The sequence below is a fragment of the Anolis carolinensis genome, chromosome 2 (assembly GCF_035594765.1).
Source record: "Anolis carolinensis isolate JA03-04 chromosome 2, rAnoCar3.1.pri, whole genome shotgun sequence".
Taxonomy (NCBI): domain Eukaryota; kingdom Metazoa; phylum Chordata; class Lepidosauria; order Squamata; family Dactyloidae; genus Anolis; species Anolis carolinensis.
Genome location: NC_085842.1, coordinates 197261641 through 197284714, shown reverse-complemented (window position 1 = coordinate 197284714; position 23074 = coordinate 197261641). Strand labels below are relative to the sequence as shown.

Here is a 23074-nt window from a genome sequence, read left to right as displayed (position 1 = left end):
ACATTGCCATATAAAATCCAGATTATCTGATTTGAACTGGATTATATGGCAGTATAGACTCATATAATCCAGTTCAATTGATTATCCGATTTGATTATCTGGATTATATAGCAATGTAGAAGGGGCCTAAATCAGATTTTTAAAAGATCATAAAACAGACCAGGGAAGCTATACTGATGAAGGCAAAAAGGAGGCAGGAATGTAAACTGGGCAGGAGATGTTGGCAGGCGTTTGCTCAAATTATCAGCAGAAAGATTAGCACAACTGAAAACAGACTGGTTAACAAAGGTTGCCCTGTCTCATATGGGATATATGGGTCAGTCTTTGCATGAAATGAGCTGGTTGAGGGTGTAATTCAGGGTGGAGGGCCTTTGTTTTTGTTGAGGGTGTGCCACCCACTCCAAATCAGGCCAGCCCAAAATGTGAGCAAGACCATCTCCTTTTCTGTCTGCTAAGTGTCCTGCCTGCACCTCTCTCCTGCCTTCCGCACCCAACAGACTGGTAGGCAAGTGGCAGGCTGCTCTCGTCAAGGGCTTGGAATTGTGACTCACGGAAGCCTTTTGAAATTAGGCCAAAGTCCAGAGGCTGTTGCTCCTACTGTACTGGATTGTGGCTTCTTGCAGGGAAGCCTGAATTCCAGTCCTTGTTAGCCATGATGCCTGCAGGTGACAAGGAAATTAGACCCACTATCTGAATTAGGACAGGAATAATATCTAAATAGAAGACATAGCCTGGTTCTTCATTTCCCTATATCCCAGGATCTAATCCCGGATTGTCTGCTTTGAACTGGATTATATGAGTCTACACTGCCAGATAATCTGGGATGAGAAGATAATCTGAGATCAGATCATGGCATATAGTGCAGTGTAGATTCAGCCATAAAAGGTAAAGGTTTTCCCCTGACGTTAAGTCCAGTCGTAACCGACTCTGGGGGTTGGTGCTCATCTCCATTTCTAAACCGAAGAGCTGGCGTTGTCCATAGACATCTCAAGGTCATGTGGCCGGCATGACTGCATGGAGCGCCGTTACCTTCCTGTCGGAGCGGTACCTATTGATCTATTCACATTTGCATGTTTTCGAACTGCTAGGTTGGCAAGAGCTGGGGCTAACAGCGGGCGCTCATTCTGCTCCCGGGGTTTGAACCTGAGACCTTTTGGTCCGCAAGTTCAGAAGCTCAGTGCTTTAACACACTGTGCCACCAGGGCCCCCAGATTCAGCCATAGAGATCTCTTATTGAACTTAACAGCAGTTAACAACAACAGCAAGCTGCAGTATGAACTTGGGCCCCATCCACACAGCTGAATAAAACCCCACAATATCTGCTTTGAACTGGGATATATGGCAGTGTGGACTCAGATAAGCCAGTCCAAAGCAGATATTCTGGGATTTTCTGCCTTGGTATTCTGGAATATAGGGCTATGTGGAAGGGCCCCTGGTTTCAAAAGTGAAATATTTACTCTCAGTCCAATGGCAAAACTACTACTCAGCAGAAGAAGAATAAAAAAGTATTGGAAACATTCATTATATTCCTCATCCCTCACCCCCTTTGTATCTTATGCAAAAACCATTTGCATATTGGAAACCACCTGGAGGTACACAACAATGCAATATTTATTTATGGTGATAAATAAATATTGTATTGTTGTGTGCCTCCAGGTTGTTTCCTATAGGTGCACTTATTACAGCCAAGAGACTTTCCATAAGGCACTGCCATACAGCCATATAACCCAGAAGGCAGGAAATCCTTCAATATCTGCTTTGAACTGGTTTATCTGAGTCTACACTGCCATATATCCCAGTTCAAAGGAGATAATGTGGGATTTTATTCAGCTGTGTGAAAGGGGCCTTAGGGCCTTCCACACAGCCATATAACCCAGAATACCAAGGCAGAAAATCCCACAATATCTGCTTTGAAATGGGTTATTTGATTCCACACTGCCATATATCTTAGGGCCCTTTCACACAACTCTATATCCCAGGATATCAAGGCAGAAAAATCCCACAATATCTGCTTTGAACTGGGTTATCAGAGTCCACACTGCCATATATTCTAGTTCAAAGCAGATACTGTAGGATTTCCTGTCTTGATATTCTGGGATATAGGGCTGTGTGAAAGGGCCCTAAGATATATGACAGTGTGGAATCAAATAACCCATTTCAAAGCAGATATTGTGGGATTTTCTGCCATGGTATTCTGGGTTATATGGATGTGTGGAAGGGCCCCCAGTTCAAAGCAGAAAATGTGGGATTTTATTCAGTTGTGTGGAAAGGGCCTTCCACACAGGCCTATATCCTAGAATATCAAGGCAGAAAATCCCACAATATCTGCTTTGAACTGGGTTGAGTCCACACTCAGATAATGTGGAATTTTCTGCCTTGATATTCTGGGATATAGAGTTGTTTGGAATAGCCCTTAGTCACCCAATGCATTTCTATTTCCGAACAGGGATTTGAACTGCAGTTCTGCAAAGGTGTAGTCTAGCACTCACACCATTACACTCCACGTGCTTATATAAATAATTGAACAAGTGCATAACTTAGACAAATGCGTATTGAAATGATGGCCCTTAATCCAAATATAACCCATGTCAATAAAATAAACTAATGCCACTAAAATTACCAATGCATGTCAGAGAGAAGGCCTGAATGTAAACAATACATATTGAGACATTCATGAAGATACATGCAAATACTGATTTATTAAATCAGAGGTGGGCAGCTCTGGTGAATCCAGCAGCCAATTTTCCTCCTCCATGAAACCTTCTAAAGACTGGCCTCCTTCCAGTGTCTGTGCTGATTAGATTTGGTGCCTAACTCGACTGCCAAATTTCATAAGCAGGCCAGGAAAACTAAAACGGGAAATTCTCATTTTAAAGAGAGGTCCATAGTTTGCAGATGAATTTAAGTGGCAAGAAGATGGAAGGTTGGGGTCACAAAGAAGACCTTGTGAGGCCGTGTATGCCCCCCCAGTAGGCTACATTTCACCTTAACCTTGTTTTTATACGTAAAACCAGAATCCACCAAAATTGCACACATCACATACATAGAATAAATAAATGATATGATCAGTTGTCAGTCTTGGCCCTCTATCTATTTTTCAGGAGGACACCTTGCTTTTTAAACTAATTATTGTTTTCTTTATTTTTATTTTGCCTTTCTCCTGATATAAGGATTCAAGGCAGCAAATAATACATATAAATATGTTGTCGAAGGCTTTCATGGCCAGATTCACTGTGAGTTTTCCGGGTTGTATGGAAGCAGCCAGACTTTGAAGCTGCAAAGCTATTCAGTGCTAATCAGGATGGCCAATTGCAACATTCACACTTGCCTCATACAGACAAGAGTTCTTTCTCCCACACTGAACATTCCACAAATATATAAACCCCACTTGCTTAGTTTCCAACAAAACTCACAACTTCTGAGGATGCCTGCCATAGATGTGGGTAAAATGTCAGGAGGGAATGCTTCTGGAACATAGGCATACAGCCCAGAAAACTCAAAGCAGCCCAATACATATAAAACACTGTTAATTTAAACACTGCCAAAACATATAAATATAACAATTAAAAAACAGTTAAGCATGTTATTAAAGCCATGTATTAAATGTATTAAAATATTAATCCACCTTAAAATCAATCACACCATCTTAAAATGGCTTACTACCATTTTAAGAAAGTATGTGTGACATATTCATCCATATCTTATGTGTAAAAAGGAAATATTTTTCAAAAACTGTTTTGTGAATTAGAGGTAGAGTGTCCTGGCCAGACCTGTGGTGCAGTTTCACAAATGTCATCTCCCTTACCTAAAGACTTTGCTTTTGGAAGGAAAAGCCATCTTTGTGCTGATCATAGAGCTAATTCTCCCAATCTATTCTATAAATAATAATAATAATAATAATAATAATAATAATAATAATAATAATAATACACTATTTATATTCCGCCCTTCTCCCCTAAGGGACTTGGAGTGGATTACAGCATTTACAGCAGACATAGTCAAATGTCTGGTGCCTTTGCAATCTCATACAATGAAACACACAAACAAAGACAAAGGCTTCTCCTTTCATTTCCGGCTTCTGGAGGCGGTGCTCATCTCTGGCTCTGGGGAGATGCTTTCTCCATGTTCAAGCCGAGGAGCCTGCCTTGTCACCTCCTGGTCATGTAGCTGGTAAGATTGCTTGGAGCATCTCTTTACCTTTTCCTGCTGACGTGGTACCTATTTATCTACTCACATTTGCATGTTTTTGAACTGCTTGGTTGGCAGGAGCTAGGGTTGACAGACAGGAGCTCACCATGTCTCGTGGATTCGAACTGCCAACCTTCGGGTCAGCAGTTCAGCAACACAAGGGTTTAACCATTGCGCAACTGCGGCCCCTCTGTCTTCACCATGAATCTAATGTACTCTGCAGGATTGTGAGAATAACAATAACAGAATTCCACCCTGTAGTCTTTTGAGGAATTGAACAGTACAAATGAGATGAATAAAGTGTCATTTGTGTTGGAGTAAAACAAATGTTCTCTTTTGTTCTTAGGTTCCTCTGATATCTTCGTCTTCTCCTCAAGGTAAGTCATTCTTTATCACATAAACATATGCCTGGGGAATGCACGATGGTACAAAAGTGGCCCCAAAGGTTGCTTGCCAAAGGGTTTTCTGCAATTGACTTCAAATATGCCTCAAAATATTCACATATGTGCAACTGAAAATATTTTCCTTTACAGTGGTTCTCAACCTTGGGTCCCCAGCTGCTTTGGCCTTCAACTCCTAGCATTCCTAACAGCTGGTAAAATAGCTGGGATTTCTGGGAGTTGTAGACCAAACCATCTGGGGATCCCAGGTTGAGAACCACTGCTTTAAAAGAAGTGAGGTTTGGTATTACTTGAATATTATCTCTAATTCATGTTTGTTCAGGAACAATAGGTGAGGAAAGCTAGAGTTCTTTATACCTCTTAGTTCGTTGATACAATTTTGAAGGGCATAAAGACAGAATTTTCCAATATCTTTCACTTGTGTTCCTTCTTTGCCTTCCACACAGTCATATAACTCAGAATATCAAGGCAGAAAATCCCACAGTATCTGCTTTGAACTGGGTTATCTGAGTCCACACTGCCATATATTCCAGTTCAAATCAGATAATGTCAGATTTTATCAGCTGTGTAGAAGGGGCCCAAGATGTTGAAGTATTGGCCATCTAAGCAGGATATAAAAATAAGTTGTTATTATTATTATTATTATTATTATTATTATTATTATTATTATCCCCACCTTTGACCATCATTCAGGCCCCTTCTACCCTGCCATATAATCCAGATTATCAAATCAGATAATCCACATCATCTGCTTTGAAAGAAGATGTCGCAATGAGTTAAAACCTTGTGCCGGCTGGACTGCTGACCTGAAGGTTGGGTTGCTGTCCTGAAAGTTGCCAGTTTGAATCCGCAAGACAGGGTGAGCTCTCATTTGTCAGCTCTATCTTGCTGGATGTGTTGCCTCCCAGCAACACATCCAGCATCCCCTGGTCAACGTCTCTGTAGACCAATTCTCTCACACCAGAAGCAATTTGCAGTATGTTCTCAGAGCCTCCGGTGGCCTAGGGGATAAAAGCCTCATCACTTGAAGGTTGGGTTGCTGACCTGGAAGCTGCCAGGTTCGAATCCCACCCGGGCAGAGCGCAGATGATCTCCCTCTTTCAGCTCCAGCTCCATGCAGGGACATGAGAGAAGCCTCCCACAAGGATGGTAAAACATCAAAACATCCGGGCGTCCCTGGGCAACGTCCTTGCAGACGGCCAATTCTCTCACTCCAGAAGCAACTCCGGTTGCTCCTGACACGAAAAAAAGAAAAAAGTATGTTCTCAAGTTGCTTCTGACACAATAAAAAAACTGGATTATATGAGTCTACACTGTCGATTCACATCAGATAATCTGGATTTTATATGGCTGTGTAAAAGGGGCCTGAGTCCATCCCAACATGGTTTCCCCAACTTTCTTTGCCTCCTTGATTTAACTAAACAGATTACATTGCCCTTCATCTATTCCCCAGTCAATAACAGTTTACATCCTTACTTCTTACTATCTTCAGGCTGGATCTACACTGCCACATAATCCAGATAATCTGCTTTGAAATGGATTATATGTCTACACTACCATATAAGCAATTTCAAAGCAAACAATTTGGATTTTATATGGCAGTGTAGAAGGTGCCTTCCTACTATCCCCACTTTTAATTTTTAGTGACACTAGAGGACTTGAGATTTATTATGGTCTGCAGGTTGGTTTTCAAATCTCTTGTTCTGGACATTACAGTTGAGGTTGGGGGTGGGATGTGGGGGAGATCAGCAAAAGGCTTATTGAACCCTTGGGCACAGGACCCCGAAAGGGCTTGGCAACTCTTTCTGAATCTGATTTAATGAATTCTTTACAGGGAGAAGTAGCCCTGAGTCCAGACTTGAGTTGGCTCCTGTCCCACCTGAAAGACTTGAGAAGGAAGCAGCCAAAGAGAAACTGCAAAATGGAGACATGTCAGGAGATGGTGGGTACTAGCAAGAAACAAGGCCTACTGTTGAGTAAAATGCTCAGATGGGGCTCTAGCCGAGATCCATGGGCCAAGCTTCTGCTGTCCAGCAGAAGTAAGAAGGCAGTGGGCAAAGGTCCTAAGTAGGACTGTGACCATTTCCCACAAATATAAATTCTGTAAATTAGAATGGTAAAGAAGCTGACTTCCTGCTGCCTTTTTTTTAATGCCATGGGACATGGTCAGATATAGGTATCTGCAGATTATACTGGGCAAACTCCTAAAATATCCATCTCTCAGCATGAGTGATCTTTATATATATATATATATATATATATATATATATATATATATATATAAAACACTTTCCAATATAAACATTAAAACTTATTCAAAAATTAAAACTAGCTCTTTAAAATTATGATAGCAGCAACATAACAATGACAGTGTCTGATTTGTATCATCCCAAACCATCGCCATTTCCATTTCTGACCTCAAGTATGGATTTTACTATTTTAGCTCTGATCTTCTGAGCTGCAATTGCAAATGTGGTCTTGAAACACTGAAAGAGGCCATGAGGGATTTCTGAAGCCAAACTTTGGTTCCTTCTGTGAGGCAGCTTTCTCTCTACTTCATTTAGGCACCCCCAGGATTACTAAAGTTATAAATGAGGAAGAGCACAGAAGCTAGGAGATTCTGCAGCAGTGTGCTTTGGCCAAAGCCTACAGGAAAGAAGATTATGCTTTTTCTTCTCCTTACTGAGTAAATTCAGTGCAAATTACTATCACATTTTGAATAAGCCAGGGACCAAGGAGGAAAGTGAGAGGAGGAGAGATAAACTGGGGTGCCTTCCACACAGCTGGATGCAATCCCACATTATCTGCTTTGAATATATGGCAATGTGGACTCAGATAACAACAACAACAACTTTATTTATATACCACTCCATCTCCTTGAGAGGATGGTTTCCAACATGATTAAAAAACATTCAATTGTCAAAAAAAACCCATACAACTAAGTGAAACATAGTAAACATAATAAACAACATAATAAGACAGAACCAAAACAATTTTATTAAAAACAGACAAAAAATTACAAATCCTAATCAATATACTCCATCAAGGATTCAAATACCAGTAAACAGGACTTCAAGGTAGACAGTTCAAAGCAGATATTGAACAAAGCAGATAAGCCAGTTCAAAGCAGATATTGTGGGATTTTCTGCCTTGATATTCTGGGTTATATGGCTGTGTGAAAGGGCCCTGGGATATTTTAAAGGAAGTTTACAAAAAAAGACTAAAGAGGAATAAATGGGACTAGGTAAAGGTAAAGGTTTCCCCTGACGTTAAGTCCAGTCGTGACCGACTCTGGGGGTTGGTGCTCATCTCCATTTCTAAGCCAAAGGGCTGGCGTTGTCCATAGACACCTCCAAGGTCATGTGGTCGGCATGACTCCATGGAGCACCGTTACCTTCCCGCTGGAGCGGTACCTATTGATCTACTCACATTTGCATGTTTTCAAACTGCTAGGTTGGCAGGAGCTGGGGCTAACAGCAGGCCCTCATTCCACTCCAGGGATTTGAATCTGGGACCTTTTCGTCTGCAAGTTCAGCAGCTCAGTGCTTTAACACACTGTGCCATTAGGGGCCCCTTAAATGAGACTAGTCCTTCCAAATCAGGACAGTTGGAGGATATGGTATTGCAGCCTGTAGTTCTACTTTGTCAGTATAATCCTAGATAACTGATCCTATAAAGAACTGATCCTTTAAAGGCTCACCAGTGTAGGCAGTTGTTTAGATTCAAGCTGCTTTGCACATGTGTTATTTCCAGAGTGTAGCACTGAAGCCAATGTGCATTGGCACCTCAGTTATCACTTATTCATTAGATAACCATATAAGTTTTTTTCTAAAAGGCGGGGAGGGAGGATTGCAAGGGAAATTTTGTTATACTGATAGGAGACCAAGAATTCTGGTTGTGTATCCTAGAGTGCTATCCAGCCGTCTCTATAATGGGTAGAGGAAACCCTATTGCTTTATAAGAATCATATTCCTTTTAAGGAAATCTGTCAGGGATGACAGCAGTTGGTGTGCGTCAGTTAAGCAGAAACCACTGCTAGATAGAACTAGACCCCCCAAATAGGTGGGATAGCCCCATTTATCTCTCCCTGGTACCTCTTTTCTTTTTCACTTCTTGTTTGACATTGCACTTTCTTTCTCTGAGCAAATTGGCAACTATGCTACAGGAAAAACAGCAAAAGGATTTACATTAGTAGTTTCCCTGTAGCTATTTACATGTGTTTTATACAGTAGAGTTTCACTTATCCAACGTTCTGGATTATCCAACGCATTTTTGTAGTCAATGCTTTCAATACATCATGATATTTTGGTGCTAAATTCGTAAATACAGTAATTACTACATAGCATTACTGCGTATTGAACTACTTTTTCTGTCAAATTTGTTGTATAACATGATGTTTTGGTGCTTAATTTGTAAAATCATAACCTAATTTGATGTTTAATAGGCTTTTCCTTAATCCCGCCTTATTATCCAACATATTCACTTATCCAACGTTCTGCCGGCCCATTTATGTTGGATAAATGAGACTCTACTATATCTGATTTGAGTCTGCCCTCATGAAAGAGTTATAGATTTTCTGAAATGCATAGAGGGATTTTTGTTAAGAAACATAGTCAAGGTTTTTTTGTGTCAGGAGCAACTTGAGAAACCGCAAGTCACTTCTGGTGTGAGAGCATTGGCCATCTGCAAGGACATTGCCCATGGGACGCATGGATGTTAAATGTTTTACCATCCTGTGGGAGGTTCTCTCATGTCCCCGCATGGGGAGCTCTCTGGATTCGAATCGCCAACCTTTCGGTCAGCAGTCCTGCCGGCACAAGGGTTTAACCTATTGCACCATTGGGGGCTTCATAGTCAAGCTGAGAAGCAGACAATATGGGTTTGTGGCACAGATATGCCTTGAATGAATGAATTCATACCAGATGCCATCAAGTAGCATTCCTTGTTAAAGTAGCTTAAAGAAGGTTCAGGTATCCAGGGACCAAAGTGTTTGACATCCTGTTGTTTTTCCTCTCCAAAGATGTGTTTGGCGGTGAATGCAGCCCTGAACAGGTGAACGACAAAGTCAGTCCTGTGGTTGCTGAAAGTGGGGATCTCCAGTTTCATCAGGACAATTCTGAAGTGTCTCCTGCCACAAAGCCACCCCTGCAGAGCCCAAATCCCGCTGAAGCCGCTCCCAGTCACCACAGGAAGCTGGCTGTCGAGGAGATGGTGATCCGTGACCATTTGGGCCAGGAAGTGGGAAGCATGGATGCTGTTGGGCAGAAGCAGAGCTCCATCGTGAAGGAAGAAGAGACCGAGGAGCCTGCTCCTTTGAGGAACGGCTGTGAAGAGGGGAGTGAGCCGGCCCCCCTTTGCAGTGACTTAGGTCAAGAAACGTCCCCAACTGCTTTAGGAAGCCAACTGGATGGCGAGCTTGGCAGCCGTGAAGGCCCAGAGGGAGAGTCTCCCACATCACAGGATGAACATCAGCAGAGTCCCTCCAACCAGGTCCAGGATGTGAGCAGCTGTCTTGATTCTTCTATGCAGCAGGCGGATGGAGAACTGGGCAAAGAGACAGCTCTGATGGGAGCAGGGCAGACAGAGCTGCCAGGGCAGAGTGTCAGTGAAGTGGAGCCTACCCAAGATCCAGCAGTTAGTGATGCTGTGGCAGCAAATTCAGTAACATCAGGACAGTCAACTCAAGAAAACAAGAAGGAGCCACAAGCATCCCATGAAGCAGAGATCTCAGTGCTGGGGCAAAAAGCAGAGCCACTGTTTCCAGACCAGACCTCTCCTGTTCCTGAAGCCTCTTCAGAAGAGGACAAGTTGTCATCATCTCCAGCAGAACAGGTTGCACTTGATGCTCAGAATCTAATCCCTTCTCTGCAAGACACAAAGGGATCCCTTCTAGATCAGATCCCTTCTTCTCTTCAGGAAATGGAGAGTCCCCTCCTGGAGCCTGTGGTTTTGTCACAGCCGAATCAGAGTCCATCAGTTCTTTTGAACCAGGGTGGTCCTCCTTTGCAAGAAACTGAGGGACCTCTTCTGGCTCAGATTGTCTCTTCAGAGCAGGAACCTGTTTTAGATCCAAACCCACCATCTCTGCAGGACTCTTTCCCCTCTTTTTCAGAACAGAAAGCGCTTTCATCGCAGGGTGTGGCCATTGCTTTGCAGGAAGCTAAACACTCCTCGTTGGACCAGGTCCCATCCCCTGTGCACGAAACTAATGGAGCCTGTCTGGATCAGATCCCAACCTCTTTACAAAGCACTCCTTTGCCAGATCAGATGCTATCACCTCCTTCAGACCAGCTCGCATCTCTGTCAGATGACATTCCCTCCACTTTGCATGAAAAAGAGAGATCTTCCCAGATATCATCAACTCTTGAAAATCAAGAATCGTTTGTGATGGAGGTTAGGGATTCATTTCCAGACATCACCTCCTCACTGCCTAATCCACTTTCTTCTCTGCCTGATGAGGTCAGTCCCCTTCAAGATGCTCAAGAGCTGACTTTGAAAGAGATTCAGATAGAACTGGAGCACCAAACAACAACCGCACCAGAGACTCAGATTTCTTCTTTGCCAGAGGCTGACAATATTCTTCAAGGCCAAGCCCCATCTTCTGTGGGTGGCGATGAGCATCTGGTTCCCATGGAGACTCCAGTCTCTGGACCAGAGCAGATCCTGCAGGTTCAAACATGGCCATTTGTGGAGGGACAGACCCTTTCTTCTCTGCCAGAGGTTGGGAGGTCTTCTACAGAGGAATCTCAGGAGCCCCTGCCCAGTCAAACCTTACCCAGTCTCCCTGAAGCCAGAAAGTCACTTCCCGGTGAGGCCCAAATAGTGTTGGAGGAGCTGGTGCCAACCTCTGCTCAAGACCAACCTTCTTCTCTTGCGGAGGTAGCAAAGACCGTGTCATCTGATGTGGAAAAAATACCTGCACTGCCTGACCAGACCCCATCCCCCAAGCAAGGCCCAAATGCAACACTGCAGGATATAGCAAACGTTCCTGATGTTTTGCTCTCATCCAGCCAAGAGCATGCCCAATCCATTTTGAGCAAGACTGCCCCCATGGCAAACCAGGAAGTGAAAGGAGGTGGAGATGCCAACCTGTCCTCAACAACAGCAGAAGAGATGCCAGAAGTCCTGGGAGATCTCCATGCTGAGCAGCAGCCCCTGCTGAATGCAACAAATGCCTCGGTAGCCCCTCCAGAAATGTCTCTAGGAGACCCACAACTGTCCAAGACAGGGATCCTAAAGCCCCAGGCAGCCCTGAACCAGGAGACCCCAACCTACACCACCGCCTCTGCCAACACTGCCTCATCCCGCCAGCTCCAGCCCACTGGGTCCCGCCAAGAGGAAGGCGAAGACCAGAGCCAGAGCAGGCGCAAGCAGAAATCATGCCAGTGTTGTTCGGTCATGTAGGCCCCGGGCACTTTTGCCCAGCTGAGATGCCCTCCATTCCTCTCTCCCTCAGGAATAGGAGTTGTTGATCTGGTCCCAGCGGCAGGCTCTGGAACTGGTAATTTGCCCTGCCAGTAGTCTAGTGTAGGCAGAACATATACACACACATGAGCACACACAACACACAAACCCCACACCCTTTGGTTCTTTGGAGCAACAGAGTTGCTGTTTTGGAGCTGGCCCCTGGAGGGTTTGTCAGGTCACAGACAGCGCAGTGGATATGTCTCTTCCCCTCCCTCCTTCCACTACACAGCTTATCCACCCCTGCTTTTCGGGAGGTGGTGATGGGGAGATTCAGCAATGCCATGCCCTCACTTTTGGAGAGGTTCCGGCATGTTTTGGTGTGTCCATATTCATGCATGCGCACTTGCACATGGGTATTCTCACACACATGCCACAGCACCCTATCATTGTGGGCCTATTTTTTTTCCACAAACTGAATCCTGGGACCTCAGCACCCAAATCCTTCAGGAGCATGCCTTCCATTCACTTTGGCATGCATGGATTCTCATTTGCACCTTCAGAATGCACATCTTTGTGCAGAGGTGTTGGAACATTCAGTACAGATACTATACAGTCCTATGTTTGCTCTCACAGGCTTGCACAGCAGCATATTTACTGTCACGTGCCATTATTCAATTCCACGCTCCCACATAACTTGTAGATAATTTTCACAGGGCTGGGCATAAAGGCTATACACAATGCATGCAGCATTCTTGACATCTCCACCCCTTTACATGTGCTTGAATCCCTTGGTCAACTTGGCATGACTTCCCAAAGCAGTCTAGGCACTTTCCAGATTTGGAGCACCACCTTATTTCTGCACCTCTGCTGAGATGGTCCAGTTGCGTACGATGGATCTGGATCAGCACTATGACACCGCGGGCAAAAGAGGGCTCCTTGCCAGTCGGCGGTGCACTGGAAGAGACTTTGGACCAGGCGCTGCTGGAGCCCTCCCTCCTGAATAGAGCCTCCCAGCCAAGACCCCCTCTGGGGCAGACAGACTTTTCTCCCTCACAATGCCAGAGGGAGACATCTTTTCCTGACTGTGATCCTTCCATTCCTCTAACAACCACTGGGCCGCTGCTCTGCCTGTCAGGGCGCAAAGACCCCCAGCCCTCTACCTCCCTTTCCCATGACTGTTTATTCTATGCACTTTGTTTGAATTATAATTAGTATCTAACCTTGTTTAGGGCCCCCACCAAAGCCAGTAAGAGCCTTTTACATGTCAATTCCTGGGCAGTTACAGAGAGATTCTCAATTAAAGTCAGATGCAATGACAAAAGTGAAATCTGTTACTGTGCTTGTGGGCAGGAAGCAAGCCGCGCACCCTGGAATTGGAAAAATGCTGTTTAACACATTAGCTTTGTTCCAGTAATAACAGTATCAACTGGAGAATCAACACGGTGTACACAACAGGCTAGTGAAAGGGAGGCTTTTGGAGTCATTTCCTGCACAAAGTTTGGAAAAGTTCCTTTTGAATCACAACTTCCTGAATCCCCCTGGAAGGTCTGGAAGTTGTAGTAACACCCGCTCCTGCCCAAAAAAAGGAGCAGTTTTCCAAACTAAGAGTTGCTCCAAGGTCATGTGGCTGGCATGACCGCATGGAGCTCCGTTACCTTCCTGCCAAAGTGTTACCTATTGATCTCCTCACATTTGCATGTTTTCGAACTGCTAGGTTGGCAGAAGTTGGGGCTAACAGTGGGAGCAAAACACAGATGTCTACTATACACAGCAAAAAAGGAAAAGTATTGTATATAATAGTCATGCCGGCCACATTACCTTGGAGCTGTCTACGGACAACGGCGGCTCTTCGGCTTAGAAATGGAGATGAGCACCAACCCCCAGAGTCAGACATGACTGGACTTAATGTCAGGGGAAACCTTTATCTTTTATGGTATAACATCAACTTATACTTAACACACTGTTGGTGAGTAACTGATTCTTTAAACCATCTCGGGTGAATTCATTTCACCATTAAGGAAGAGTAATCGACCATACAATCCAGTGAACAACCCAGTGAACTCTTCACCATTGAGTAAATCCACTTTGTTATCATATATACAAGAAATTTATACTGCATTTTATTTTGCTTTGAATGATTTCACCTTGAACAACACTACAACAGATCTTGAGATTATTATCAAGACGACGATAGGACTGTATTGAGAACCAGAAACTACATTAGCTAGAACTGGATTTAAGACTAGAGACTGAATTAGCTTAAACCAGATTCAAACCCGATGCAATGTTATAATTACTCTTTACAATTATGTTGTATATATACAGATTGATGGTTGAATAAATCCACCTGGATATTGTATATACAGGGTACCTATACTAGATTGTATTTTGTTTGAATAGATACCATAACTAAGTTTGAGACTGTCATTTAGGCAAACAACAGGAATGGGTTCATGGTCAACAACCGGTTTAGCTTAAACCCAATCCAGACCTGAGATGGTTTAAAGAATGAGTTATTCACCAATACAGTGTGTTAAATATAAGTTGATTTTATAATCATAACATATAAGGGACTACATTACAATAGATGTGTGTGATAATAACACAACTTACCTTGTATTATATTACATACCATACTTTTCCTTTTTTGCTAACAGTGGGAGCTCACCCCGCTCCCCGGATTTGGACTGCTGACCTTTTGGTAAGCAAGTTCAACAGCTCAGCAGGGGCTCAATTTATATTATAGCATTTATATTATGCAGCATTTTACAAATGTTGGTAAGCTTTACAGCAGGGATGGCCTTTCGGATGTTTGACTGCAGCTTCCATAATGCCGCACATTACTTGTATAATTCATATCACCACCACCCCCATCCAATTGACTATAGTCAGGTGAAACCCTTTATCTAAGGGAAATGTGAGAGAAAGATGTGTCTAACAGAGAACAGCCCATTGGAAAGTTCTGCCCAAAACCCCATAAAAATGGAGCACCAAAACAAGATATAGTGATCTTCCCTCCTTGTCAGTGGGACATGTGCAGAGAAAGAGGCAAAAACCTAAACCAGGATTTATGCCAGAAAGAGGTAGTTGATTCGGTTGGGTAGTCAGTTCAATTTGATTCCTTGGAAGAGGAAAACCTGGCATCAAATTCTCACATAGGCACAGACTGAAGTAGTCTGGTAATTTGACAAGAGTGAGATGTGAAACTGATCAGGCCAAGCTTTTGTTCAGTGCCCAGTGAAGCAGAGATATCAGCAGGCTTGCCAATTCTGCAGTGACAACAACTGATTTTCTTTCTTGCTGAGATAGAGAGGCTCTCATCTCATAGACAAAGGAGAGGATGTGACATGTCTCTCTTTAGTCCTGCTGGAAATAGTAAGCACAGACATCCCACAGAAGTTGCCAGACCTCTCCCCCCCACCTTGTTGAATTGAGTCCAACTACTTCTGCACTTTGACTTCAGTTTGCAACAATTGAAATAAGATGAGGATAAACAGGAAAGTGGAAGGAGTAGAAAGAAACTGGAACATTTTAAAATCAACTGAAAAAATGGGATGAAAGAGGATCAAAGAGTGCAGCCCAATGAAAATCAGAGGGCCATACAGATTTCCTCTCTGATTTATTATAGCTGTAACTATTTACATATTAATTTAGCCCAAATTGGTTTAAAAAGGACAAAGACTGCCCTGAGGTTTATAGTCCTTCAAAAAAGACACAACAAAGAAGAAGTGATGACAAAGAAAAAGGAAAACACACGCAAGCAGTGCTAAAGTTACAAACAAGATAGGTTCTGTAGGTTTGTTAAGTTGAATTTGTTTGTAAGTCAGAATAGATACCTTTTCAAAGTATAACTCCAGCCACACACACACACACACACAAAAGCTTGGGTACCTGGCATTGCCCCCGTTATTTGAAAAAAATCAATGTTTGATTGTACAAAATGCATAAGGTTGTGGGTGAATTACAACCGACATCATGCCAGGTTAAGCCTGAGAAACTCCATCAGTACTTAAAAGTTTGTTACGTTGGGCAAGTTTGCTCCGGATGCATCATCGGTGGGGTTCAGTGTTCTCTCTGGCTGTAGGGTAAACTACAACTCCCACTATGGTGAGTCAGTCCCCTCAAACCCCTCCAGTAGGTTGAGTTAGTAGTCATGAGGATTCTGTGTGCCAAGTTTGATCCAGGTCCATCATCTGTGGAGGTGACATTTTTCATGATTGTGGGTGAACTACAACTCCCAGAAGGGAAGGGAAGTTCCCCCAAAACCCCTCCAGTAATCAAATTTCAGTATATCAGGTATGTGTGCCAAGTTTGGTCCAGATCCATCGGTGTTTGGGTTTACAGTGCTCTCTGGATGTAGATGAACTACAACTTCGTCCAGTCAAGGTGAATTTTCCCAAGATATCTCCAGTATGTTTTGCTGGTCACAGGGGCTCCGTGTGCCAAGTTTGGTCCAATTCCATCTTTGGTGGAGTTCAGAGTGCTAATTGATTTCAGGTAAACTATACATCCCAGTACTTACAACTCCAAAATGTCCAGGCCAATTCCCCTCAAAACCCACCAGTATTCAAATTTGGGCATATCAGGTATGCATGCCAAGTTTGGTCCAGATCCATCATTATTTGGGTTCATAGTGTGCTCTGGATGTAGGTGAACGACAGCTCCTATAAATCCCTCCAAAGACCTCCAGTATTTTTTTGTCATGTGGGTTCTGTGTGCCAAGTTAGTTCCAGGTCCATCCTTGGTGGAGTTCAGAGTGCTCTTAGATTGCAGGTAAACTATGCATCCCAGTCCCTACAACTCCTATAAATCATAGTGACCTCTCCCCAAACCTCTCTAGTATGTTCAGTTGCTGATAATTTCCTCTGTTTGTTGTGTGCCATAGAAAAGAGTAGGAAAGGGTTATGGGAGAGGCAGTGGATGGGGTCATTCAAATTCAATGGAGAGAGTCAAAAACACTTGGGATGTCTGTGGTGGAAGAAAAACAGTAAATCTAAGATGAAATTGTCCCCGTATGAAAGCCTTCACTTGGGTGGTGGGCTGTATGGTGTTTGGGGAGGACTTTGGCAGGGCTCTTGGACATGTTTACAGCGCTCTCTACAACCTGCAATGTCATTTGAGGGCTATTGATGTCTCCTGAGTAGTGGGAGCTATAGCTATTTGTGAAAGCGGGAGCTTGTCTTTTTTTTTTTTTTTCGTGTCAGGAGCAACCGGAGTTGCTTCTGGAGTGAGAGAATTGGCCATCTACAAGGACGTTGCCCAGGGGACGCCCGGATGTTTTGATGTTTTACCATCCTTGTGGGAGGCTTCTCTCATGTACCCGCATGGAGCTGGAGCTGAAAGAGGGAGCTCATCAACGCTCTCCCTGGGTGGGATTCGAACCTGGCAGCTTTCAGGTCAGCAACCCAACCTTCAAGTCACAAGGCTTTTATCCCCTAGGCCATCGGAGGCTCCGGGAGCTTGTCTCTGTAAGTGGACACACATACATACATATTTTCACTTTTATTGTATGTATAGAATATAGAAGATATAGACAGCCCCATAGCCAGAGGGGAGGGTTTAAGGTTTCACCCCCAAAACGTGTCAGGTTAAAAAAAAAACTTGATTTACTCATGAATTGGTTAACCAGTGAAAACTCATGAGTAAACCAGTTTTTTTTTTCTCCTAATGCATTTTGGGGGTGGGGTGGGGTGTTTGAAACCTTAAAAAAAAACCCTCAGGCTATGAGCCTGGATATAGATGTATGATGTAGATAGCATAGGAAAAGGTTAACACCCCTGTGCTGTTTGTTCAGATTTCCTATCAGTTTCTGTCCCTGTGATCATTGGATTTAGAAAAATTGGGCTTGTTGTAGAAACAAGAATCAGTGAGAAAGCTTCAGTGGGAGGCCCCTTTTCCCCATTATAACTCTTCCCGGAATGAGTTTCCTTTCTGGTAACTCGGGGAATCCTTGTACATCCAATACTCAATTCTTGCTATTACCTGCATTCTAGAACAAGCTCCACATCTTGTTAGATGCTTCCTTTTGTCATGGAGGGGTCGTGGGTCTGATGCATCAATCACTATCCTAGTACTTTGTCAAGGTACAATTTCTCCTGCCCTCTGAAAAAATAGTTATTGATATGTGATCGTGTAAAGTCATGTATAAATATGTGAGGGGGAAGTCATAGGGAGGAGGGAGGAAGCTTGTTTTCTGCTGCCCTGGAGATTAGGACATGGAACAATGGCTTCAAATCACATGAAAGGAGATTCCACCTGAACATGAGGAAGAACTTCCTCACTGTGAGAGCTGTTCAGCGGTGGAACTCTCTGCCCCGGAGTGTGGCGGAGGCGCCTTCTTTGAAGGCTTTTAAGCAGAGGCTGGATGACCATCTGTTGGGAGTGCTTTGAATGTGATTTTCCTGCTTCTTGGCAGGGGGTTGGACTGGATGGCCCGTGAGGTCTCTTCCAACTCTATGATTCTAAAGTCTGTGAAAAAGTAGTGTATCTACTCAACAAAATACTTTTTTCCCTTAGTTTTAGCTCTCTGAGTTCATGCTTGCCAAGCAACACTGGGAGGTAAATGAGATCACAGCTGCTATTTGAAATGTATTGTGTTCACATGACATTTGGAGGAGAAAGGAGCTATTGCATCGAGTTTGATTTCTGCTTGATGATTTATTTTTTAAAACAATATTTACTTTTTATTTTAGACAGTTGAAAGTTTAATTAAGATGATGGCTCAGTGAGTTAAACTTCTCAGCATATCTATCTATCTATCTATCTATCTATCTATCTATCTATCTATCTATCTATCTATCTATCTATCTATCTATCTATCTATCTGTTATCTCAGGTCTTGGAAACATTACCTACTCCAAAAAGTCCCCAGCATATTCATGAGACATAAGCTTCATTAAAGGGATACTGCTGGGGACTTTTTGGAGTAGGTAATGTTTCCAAGACCTGATGATCCCTCTGGACTGATAACTTCTGAGAATTAGTCTTGGCAGGTGACTTTGCCGCCATCCTCCCTTCCAGTATTTTCTGCTGGTCATGAGAGCTCTGTGTGCCAAGTTTGGTTCAATTCCATCATTGGTGGAGTTCAGAATGCTCTTTGATTGGAGGTGAACTATAAATCCCAGCAACTACAACTTCCAAATGACAAAATCAACCCCCTAACCCCACCAGTATCCAAAGCAGTAATGCAGTCCCCTTTGACAAATATGCTCAGAACAAATTTCTTTAGAGGACTTCAACAAATGAGAAACAGAAAAACAAAAAACCCTGTAGTCAGCCTGTGTCTCCAGCCAGGGATTCATCAAATTCATTACAGTGCTTGCCCTATCTCAGTGATTCACAACCTTCCTAATGCCGCAACCCCTTAATACAGTTCCTCATGTTGTGGTGATCCCACCCCCAACCATAAAATTATTTTCATTACTATAATTTTGCTACTGTTATGAATCGTAATGTAAATATCTGATATGCAGGATATATTTTAATTCACTGGACCAAATTTGACACAAATACCCAATACACCCAAATTTTAATACTGGTGGGGTTGGGAAGGGATTGATTTTGTCATTTGGGAGCTTTTTTCTCCAGGGGTATGTGCTCACTTCCAAAACACCAACCTTGTTCTCATATAACTGAAGAAAAAGATTGCATACATGAAGATAATCTTGCATCAGCTACCTCCATTGTAAAGGTACACAAAATGGCCTTTTGTCTGTCCATTATAGCCCAAAGGAGCCCCGAATCGTGCAGCGCATTAAACCGCTGAGCTGCTGAACTTGCTGACCGAAAGGTTGGTGGTTCAAAATCCAGGGAGCGGAATGAGCTCCCGCGGTTAGCCCCAGCTTCTGCCAACCTAGCAGTTCGAAAACATGCATTTGTGAGTAGATCAATCGGTACTGCTCCGGCGGGAATGTAACCACTCCATGGAGTCATGCCGGCCACATTACCTTGGAGGTGTCTACAGACAACGCTGGCTCTTCGGCCTAGAAATGGAGATGACCACCAACCGCCAAAGTCGGACATAGCTAGACGTAGTAAAAAAAGGTAAAGGTTTCCCTGACGTTAAGTGCAGTCATGTCTGACTCCGGGGGTTGGTGCTCATCTCCATTTCTAAGCTGAAAAGCCGGCCTTGTCCGTAGACACCTCCAAGGTCATGTGGCTGGCATGACTGCATGGAGCGCAGTTACCTTCCCGCCGGAGCAGTACCTATTGATCTACTCACAAATGCATGTTTTCGAACTGCTAGGTTGGCAGAAGCTGGAGCACAGCAGGCGCTCACTCCGCTCCTGGGATCTGAACCTGGGACCTTTTGGTCTGCAAGTTCAGAAGCTCAGTGCTTTAACACACTTTACCACCGGGGCTCCATAGCTAGACGTATTCAGGGGAAAACCTTTACCTTTGCCTATAGCCCAAAGAATGTGATATAGTCATCCCGTTTCCCCCAACAATAAGACGGACCGTGAATTGGCCCTTGGCTTAAGAAGTTTTAGGGTCCCTGTTTTAAGGTCTAATTGCTCAGATAGTGCTGCATTGCCTGTACAGTATTTGTTGTTTTCTTGTTTTTTTAGAAGAAACAAGTTTGTTGACCCACTAAAAGTCTGAAATGTCTAGAACCCTCCTGCCCCCTAGTGGGAAAATTGAGATTGTTGCTACTCTTTTTTTTAAACTTTTTTTATTCTCAAAACCACCACAGTATATGATTAAGGGAGATGGCAGATGTTAGGCACAGTATGAATGTAGGAGAAAAAAAATTCTTTTCTAGCCCCCTCCCCTCAGCTTTTCTAAACTTCAATTTTCCCAAAGTGTGCCATTTTTCCAAATTAATATGTTTTTATTTTCAGTTTACATATTTATAAAAAAACAATGAAACAAATATATATATACATGTATATAAAGAAATAGGTACCTTCTTCCACCAGTGGTGGAAATGTAAAAAAGTTAAAGAATATTGGAACAACATACATAAAGCAACACAAAATTTTTTAAAAGTAAACTTCCCTATGATACCAGGAATGTATCTGTTAGGCATTACAAATGTGAAATTGAATAAAAACCAGGATAAAATGTTCTTCCTTATAGGGACAGCCGCAAGACTTGTTTTAGCTAAAGTCTGGAAGCAAAAAAATATACCTACTATCGAAGACTGGATTATAAAGTTGTTTGATCTAATACAAATGGACAGTTTAACGCAGAAACTAAATGACATCAAGGACAAAACAGATTGGTCTGGTTTCAACGCTTTTATCCGAAACGGAGGAAATACTCTCATAATAGACTTATCTGACGTATGAAATCACTAGAATCGAAAGAAGAAAAACTGGGAAACACAAAGGACAATGACAAACCCATGAAAAGTATTTCCCCACGAGGACAATGGGAAGTCATTTTATATATATACCTTTTTTTTTCTTTTTTTTTCTTCTCGCCCATTTTTTTCTCTTTTTTCTTTTGTTTTGTTTTTCATCTTTTTTTTTCTCCAGCACTTTTCCCTCACTATCCTATATTTATTATGTTTTCCTAGCTTTCTCTGTAACCTCACTTATAACATAATAAAAATTATTATAAAAAACAACAACAATGAAACAAATATATATATACATGTATATATGCATGAGGAGCCCCTGGTGGCACAACGGGTTAGACTGCTGAGCTGTTGAACTTGCTAGCCGAAAGATTGGCGGATTGAATCTGAGGAGCGGGGTGAGCTCCCACTTTTAGCCCCAGCTTCTGCCAACTTAGTTCAAAAACATGCAAATGTGAGTAGATCAATAGGTACCGCTTCGGCAGGATGGGAACAGTGCTTTATACAGTCATACTGTCCACATGACTTTGGAGGTGTTTATGGACAACGCAGCTTCTTCAGCTTAGAATGGAGATGAGCACCAACCTCCAGTGTCGGACTCGACTAAATGCAGAGGAAAGCCAAAATATATGCATGAACCAATACAACACTTCCTAAAATATACAATATTCATAAACGGTTATACTCTCCCCTCCTCCCACCTCTCCCAATTTAATGACTTCCCATCCCGTGGATTGGAGACATTCATATATAATTCTCAAAGTGTGGCATTTCTAAGCCATCCAGAACACTTGTCCATCACTCATTTATTTACTTTCTCCTTATGCCAATCTCAACTATTTATCCAAAAACCATTTGCTACGGTAAGTGCATATACATTCACTTTCCCTCAGTCTTTTCCTTTCTAACAGCAAAATTTAAGTGGCTACAGCTCTGAGCTGCAAAAACAGGAGGAATTTATCTGAATACAAACTATGGAGGTAAAAGCAGAGAAGGCTATGCATCTCCTGTTTAAAGGTCCTATGGACATATGATTACAAAGAGCCTTGATTTGAAATGGCAGGATCCCTTGGACTTTGATAACTGCAGACCAGTCCCCAACTTTCCTTTTTTGGGCAAGGCGATTGTTGTTTTTTATACTAGTGGTTTTATTTTGTTTTGTACTGTGTGTTTATTTTATGCATTTTTTTTAGGCACCTTGTGCCATATGTAAGCCACCCCGGGTCCCTTCGAGGAGATGGAGGCAGGATACAAAAATAAAGTTATTATTATATTGAGACGGCAGTTGCCCTCCAACTCCAGGCAGTCTTGGATGAAACACACTTCCTTGACCCATTTCAAACTGGCTTCAGAGCAAGATTCAAAGTTGAGACTGCTGTGGTTGCTTTAGTGTGGTGGTTCTTGGGCGAAAGATTTATACAAACTGAAGAGAAACCAGAGTATGGTGGTTCTTGACATGTGGGTCCTCAGGTGTTTTGGCCTACAACTCCCAGAAATCCCAGCCAATTTACCAGCATTTATGATTTCTGGGAGTTGAAGGCCAAAACACCTGGGGACCCACTGGTTGAGAACCACTGCCTTCGTGGATGATCTCTGTCTTGACACTGACAAGAGGTGTGTGTTCCTGTTGGTGCTTCTAGACCTCTCAGTGGCTTTTGATACTAGAAGGCTTTCCAGAAGGATACCATGTTCACCCTTATCCAGAGAGCCCCGAGCCCAGCCGACAAATAACCCAGCCGTCAAATGCCATTTTCAAATAACCATCGGATCCCCAAGC

General features: G+C 43.0%; 1 protein-coding gene across 4 annotated transcripts in view; it reads left to right on the top strand.

The window, feature by feature from the left end:
* Window positions 1-13317, top strand: part of palm3 (paralemmin 3) — an 85753-nt gene extending 72436 nt beyond the window's left edge. For all 4 annotated transcript variants that reach the window (XM_062971496.1, XM_062971498.1, XM_062971495.1 and 1 more), the window contains 3 exons: window positions 4535-4565; window positions 6424-6531; window positions 9610-13317. In XM_062971496.1, the coding sequence (XP_062827566.1) occupies window positions 4535-4565; window positions 6424-6531; window positions 9610-11993 (2523 nt within the window). In that variant the 3' untranslated portion in view covers window positions 11994-13317. The remainder of the gene's footprint in view (window positions 1-4534; window positions 4566-6423; window positions 6532-9609) is intronic.
* Window positions 13318-23074: the final 9757 nt, after the last annotated feature.